The following is a 6,000-nucleotide window of genomic DNA, read 5'->3' on the forward strand; positions in this document are numbered from 1 at the left end:
GATCAGTTTAATCCTTTTAAGCTTTAAGATTTGTTAGGGCAGGTCGACATTAGTCTTATTTCAGCATTGCTAAAGTGACACCCCACTGAGGACTCTACACAATAGATTACCAGCCCTGTTTGAGCTCCAGGAACTGTCTGACTTACTGCTTTCTAGTGGTTCTTTCCCCAGCCTTGCGGATTTCATCCTGAGCCCAATAATACTGAGCCAAAATTCAGGGAGGTCTCCTCTTGATCTCATGCTCCCTCCTGCCTCAGGAGCACCATCCTGTTGCCACTGAACTAGGATCTTCATCTCCTCAATTCAGAGGGACTGCTGGACTCTCAGTTCCTTCTCCCAGCGCAGTGGCCTGGAAACTGCCCCAGGCAGAATCTGGGGCAATTGTAGGGCTCACCTCATTTGATTCCTTTTTCTCAGGGATGACAGGCTTGTGCTGTCTGTTGTCCAATGGCTGAACAAGGCGTTTCACAGATTTTGTCTGTTTTTCTAGGTGATGACAGTGAGCGGGAAATTCCAAGAGCAGTTAATTCTTGTTGGCTAGAAGCAGAAGACTAGAAACTCTTTTTTATAGTCTCCAATTTGTGGCCAACTTCCTGTCAGACCTGATTAGACTGTCAGCATCTGCGCCTTGTAATACAGTCAATCAGCCCTTACATTAGCACAAGTGTCAGTCTGTTCTTTCTTCTGTTTTTTATTTTTATTTTTCTGAGACAGAGTCTCCACTCATTCAGTCGCCCAGGCTGGAGTGTATTGGTGTGATCTCAGCTCACTGCAACCTCTGCCTCCTGCTAGGTTCAAGCAATTCTCCAGCCTCAACCTCCCGAGTAGCTGGGATTACAGGCGTGCACCACCATGTCTAGCTAACTTTTGTATTTTTAGTACAGATGTGGCTTCACCATGTTGGCCAGGCTGGTCTTGAACTCCTGACCTCAAGTGATCCGCCCGCCTCGGCCTCCCAGAGTGCCCAAAGTGCTGGGATTACAGGCGTGAGCCGCCGCACCCAGCCCGTCTGTTTCTTATTACTCACGTCTACTTGCATTATTCTTCTGTACGAAACAGGGTTTATTTGCAAAAATCTTTTGAAACCCCTTGTTTCCTGACATGAATTTAGGGAAATACACTGATATTTAGATAACAATCTGGGCAAAGTGAGCTGTGACACAGAACAGTGACTTTAAAGCAGCCAAATAGGTGAGGCTGCCTCCTCCTACTCCTGCCCTGCAGAGCACCGCCCCTCCCCTGAGGACACACCCTGGCCTCCCATGCCCTCGGCAAAGACTGACGGAGGGCTCACGACCCTCTGTGTCTTACGGGTAAAAGAGAATTCCCTCCTTAATGTTTTAAATAAAAATAACCTGAATAGTTTGTCTTTATCATCTCCCTGGAGAGAAGCAGCACCTGCTGCGTCCATAGAGTTCGGCACAGCGGGTGAGCCTCTGGAGGCGGGTGCAACACTCAGACACGAAAGCCGTTTTTATACTGTGGGCTGTAATCTCCAGTTGGCCTTTTAATTCCTCTAACAAGTCACAACTAGCAGTTAAACAATACAAAATAGAATAGAAAATAGTGAAAGGCCAGTTTTCTTTCTGATTCCCGTTACTTTCCCTTGTGTGATGAGGGTTCTAGAGTAGGAAAGGAAGATGTTAAAAAGCCAAGAGTCACCCAGGCTGGAAGAGGAGCCTTGGGAACTTTGTCATCCCTCCCGGCACTTCACAGATGGAAATCGAGGCCCAGAGAGGGGAGGGGCTGCTCAGCCTCACACAGCACCTTGGAGGCAGCATCCATCTTTTGCTTCCTGTGTTCCCTGCAGTTGGTGGCTGAGGATCCAGGCGGAGCGGGAAGCGCTGGGGAGTGGGAAGGGGGCAGAGGCATCCCCCACCCCAGAGGCAGGTGTGAGGTGAGTCAGATGGTGAGGCAGGAAGGGGAAAGTGGCTATGGTGGTATTCACGGCCCAAGGCCACCACCAGCCATGGCGGGCTCCAGGCACTTGGCCAGTTACCTGTCTCACAGTGAAGTCCCTTGAAGGGCTCTGCACACAAGCAGGTGTAATTCCCCACTAGGTCAACACAAGAGCCTCCATTCAGGCAGGGGTCAGGGCTGCAGTCGTCCACATCTGAGGGGCAGCAGAGGTGGGGGCTTTGCTTGAGCCAGGCCACGACCACCCTGTGCCCAGCACCTGGCCACAGGCAGGAGCCCCTCTCCAACCTGAAGCCAGGCCACTCACCCGTCTCACAAGCTGCTCCAGTGTATCCAGCCTGGCACACACACACCGCAGAGCCGTTCTCCACCTGGCACTGGCCACCATTTTGACACTCTTTGGTGTCACAGGGGGACTGGGCTAGAGTGAAGAGGTGTAGACAGGATGATGGACTCCCAGCTATGGTTACCTGATGGGACAGAAACCCCTGGGACGGACACTGAGCCCCATCCCCGACTGGCCTGCAGGGCAGGGGGGCCTGGCAGGCAGGTTTCTGAGGGGGCAACAGGCAAGGAAGAGGCCTGGCCAGACAGTCCTGACTGGCCACCTGAAGCTCCTCCATCTGAACTAGGTCTAATTCAGCAAACCTGGGATGGAGGGAGGAGTGTATATGCTGGGCAGGGGCAAACGGGAGTGCACGGAACCCACTCCCACTCTCGGGGGACAGTCCCTCCCTAGGTGGCTCTTATTCCAGGCTGACTGTGATGAGAGCTGTTGTCGAGGATGCAGGCTGTGACTGAGCCTGGAAGGGTGTGCAGCACCCATGGTGTAGGAGTGGGCCCTGGGGCGAGAGGCTGGGTGGGGCAGGCAATGGCCTGTGCAGGAACAGCCAGGGCAAAGGGACTCCGGTCCCCCGTTACTGAGTGGGAGTGAGCTAGGGGAGCCCACCCTCTGCCCTGCCTCCTCATCGGATGCTGGCCCTCCTTGAGCCCAGAGCACCTGGCCCAGGCATCCCAGGTCTCTCCTTTGCCCCCAGGCAGCAGAGCCAGAAGCAGGGGGTAGCCATATCCCCTGTCTTACTGACAGCTTATACCCAAACAAACTCAGACACCAGAGTGACAGCCAGAACGTGTGTCCCTCCCTGGAGTCATGGGGGAATGGTGGGGCCCTCTCCTTGGCACAGGAAAGAGACAGGAGGGCCTGACCACTCCCCCAGGAGGCGTGAAAGCCCTTTGGTGGCTGATGGGACATGGTGATCGCTGTCTCCCTGACCCCAACTCCAGTAGGTGGAGCAGAACATACACCCTTGCCTCTAGTTGTGGTGCCCCTGCTGTTATGAGCTCTGGGGGCCAAGGTGGCTTCTGAGACCAGGGAGCCTCTGTGGGGGGTCACAGGGGGAAGGCTTTTACCCAAGGCTTGTGCCACAGCTGCACTGAAAGCCAAGGCTCAGGGCTCAAGGCCATGTACACAACTGACATGCTGCAGAGCCAAGACCTGAACCAGCCTCCTGGCACCAAGCCTCAAGCCCTCTTAGGGGACCTCACCAGGCTGTACATCACAGAGGGGCTCCTGGAGCCTGGGGCATAGCCAAGGAGCAGCCCGTTCCTGGGAAGCTCCGCCCAGTCACCCTTGGGGACCCTCATCATAGGCCTGGGTCCTCCTGCAGCCAGGCCCCCAGCCAGCACCGCACAGGGAGAGCACTGAGCGAGAGGAAGGAGACCCTGCCGGCCTCCCTGGCCTTTACCAAGGGGACAGAAGCCTGCAGGGCTGAGTTTGCCATGGCACCAACACCACAGAAGCCTGACTCCCACGCGTCTCACGTCAAGAACACGTGGGCAAGCAGGGCAGGATTTTCTGGATGAAGAAAAGCTCCTTTGCATAGAGCTTGCTCCGACAGTGGCTGTGGGAAGACAGTGGCAGGGGCCGGGGAGCAAGGGATAACTGGGGTCACTGTGTTGTCACCCATGTGTGATCTGTAAACACACTGGCAAGCCCATCTCGCCGGGTGGGAATTGTGCTTTGCTCCTTTGGACCTTGAAGTCACATTTCCATTGCATTCCTGCAGAATTTGATTCTAATGTACTTTTAGGTGCAAAAGTCCCTTACTGCCACTCAACTATAGTTCTCTCCAATACAAATAAGTGTAAACACTGAAATGAAATACTTTAAAAAACTTCCCATGACCATAAATATCTATAAGAATTGTTTTTTCTAGATTGAGGATTGATATAGTCACTATTTGAACACACTGATCTAAACAATCTATTACATGTTTTTATAAGCAATTGCCACACAGGACATGCACACCTGGCTGAGCCGGGTGGGGAGCAGCAGGTCACGGTGCTTTGATTTTAGGGGCTCCCTTTGCAAAGCTCCCTGAGCACAGCCCTATGGTGAGACGGAGAGCAGGAATGGGGGGGGTCCACCTTTCTTTACCAGGTGGGTGAAGGGCATGGGTGAGGGGTCCAAAGAGGTGCTGGTGGAAGGGCAGTAAGTAGAGGCCGACTCTGAGGACAGCTGCTTCAAAAGAGCTGGGCTCTGAACTGGGAGGGCAAGCAGAGGTTTGGAAGCACCAATGAGGATGGAGAGGGACTCCAGGCCCCACCTAGGCTGTGAGACCCCCTTTCCCTAAAGGCGGGGGCAGGAGAGAAACAGCATCCAGGAGCAGCTGGAGGGAGCGGCAGGGACCGTGTGGCTGTGCTCTTCCCACCCCACAGCCAGCCCATCTGACCCCAGAAGCACTGCACATTCCCCTCAAGCTGGTCCTGGGCTGAGAGGGGGTCTGATGGGCCCCCCCACACTCCCTGACCAGCTCTCATCCAGGCCCTGGTGCCTGTCTGGCCCTGACCCTGGCCTGGTTTGGGACCTGGGCACTGGCCTGTTCTGAGGCCTCATCCCTGGTCCAAATGCCATGGCCTAGGAAGCCTGTGTGACTGGTCATGGCTCCTGCCCCCCACCCAGATATGGGCCTTTCCCTGGGCATCCGGGCTTCTCCACTCCCCGAGGGTGGCCTCTCTGGGCTGTCCGCCTTGCAGCACGCGCAGCTGCCGGACCTTCCTAGACCTCAGCCTTGTCCAGCTGTGTCTTCCGCTATCCTGCACCCAGCAGGGCCACGGGGGTTCCTCTTACCTGTCTCACAGGTGGGTCCCCCAAAGCCGGCCGGGCACTGGCAGCGGAAGCTGTTGATGCCGTGAGTGCAGGTCCCGCCGTTCTGACAGGGCTGGGAGGCACATTCGTTCACGTCTGAAACATGGGCAGGCTGAGGCCTCAGCGGCAGGAACCCGGTTGAGGAGTTTCCTCCAAGGCCTCGGGTTGGGCCGGGGATGGAAGAGCAAGCCCGAGATTGGCTCAGAGAGGGCAGCAACTGCATCCGCCTGTGATGCTCACCCCAGGGGACCATGGTGTTTGCTCCCCAGCGGTCCCCTAAGCAAGTCACCCACACCCTGGGGACAGTGACCCCGGGGTGCCCAGGGCCGCTGGCGGAGCCTACAGCGTTCCTCCTGAGCCCAGCACAGCCACTCACCCAGATGGCACCTCCGCCCCGTGAAGCCTGAGAGGCAGGAGCAGGTGTAGGAGGGGTTGCCCGTGACACAGTCGTCGATGCACTTGCCACCGTTGAGGCAGGGCCGCAGGGTCAGGCACACGGAGGCTGCAGACACAGGGAGGGGCTGGAGCCTCAGCCGCCTCCTCCGACTCGGCAGGACAGCCACTCCCATCCGCATCTCCCTTCCCTCCCCTGACCCAGAAGGTTGGCCTCTGGGTGACCGGGTGACCGCAGCAAAGCAGCCAGGTTTCAGGTTTCACTTTAGGTCGGAGCAGGGGAGCAGGGGCGGTGCTGGCAGCGTGGCTTCCGGGAATGTGGCTTCGTGTGGGGCGGACTCCCTGGAGCGACTCACACCAGCACCCTCCTGCTCCCTCCATCCCTCCCAGCGCTGCACACTCCGCCTCCCCTCCCGGGTTCCTGGCCTGGAAAACCTGAGGCCGGCGCTCAGCCGTCATGTCGACGTTTCTGGGACAAGGCAGGCCACGCAGGGGTGCGGCCGGGGGCTGCAGGAGGGCGCTGTCCGGCTCTGGGGCCGGGG

At 56.9% G+C, this 6,000-nt stretch overlaps 1 protein-coding gene across 1 annotated transcript in view; it reads right to left on the reverse strand.

Moving 5' to 3' along the window:
• The window catches only part of SNED1 (sushi, nidogen and EGF-like domains 1), a 93,565-nt gene that overhangs the window by 50,263 nt on the left and 37,302 nt on the right, over window positions 1–6,000 (reverse strand). The window contains exons 7-10 of the mRNA XM_011929640.1: window positions 5,442–5,567; window positions 5,048–5,161; window positions 2,225–2,338; window positions 2,000–2,113 (exon numbers count right to left, since the gene is read on the reverse strand). Coding sequence (XP_011785030.1) covers window positions 2,000–2,113; window positions 2,225–2,338; window positions 5,048–5,161; window positions 5,442–5,567 — 468 coding nt within the window. The remainder of the gene's footprint in view (window positions 1–1,999; window positions 2,114–2,224; window positions 2,339–5,047; window positions 5,162–5,441; window positions 5,568–6,000) is intronic.

The sequence above is a fragment of the Colobus angolensis genome, unplaced genomic scaffold (genome assembly GCF_000951035.1).
Source record: "Colobus angolensis palliatus isolate OR3802 unplaced genomic scaffold, Cang.pa_1.0 Scaffold82, whole genome shotgun sequence".
In the NCBI taxonomy this organism is placed as follows: domain Eukaryota; kingdom Metazoa; phylum Chordata; class Mammalia; order Primates; family Cercopithecidae; genus Colobus; species Colobus angolensis.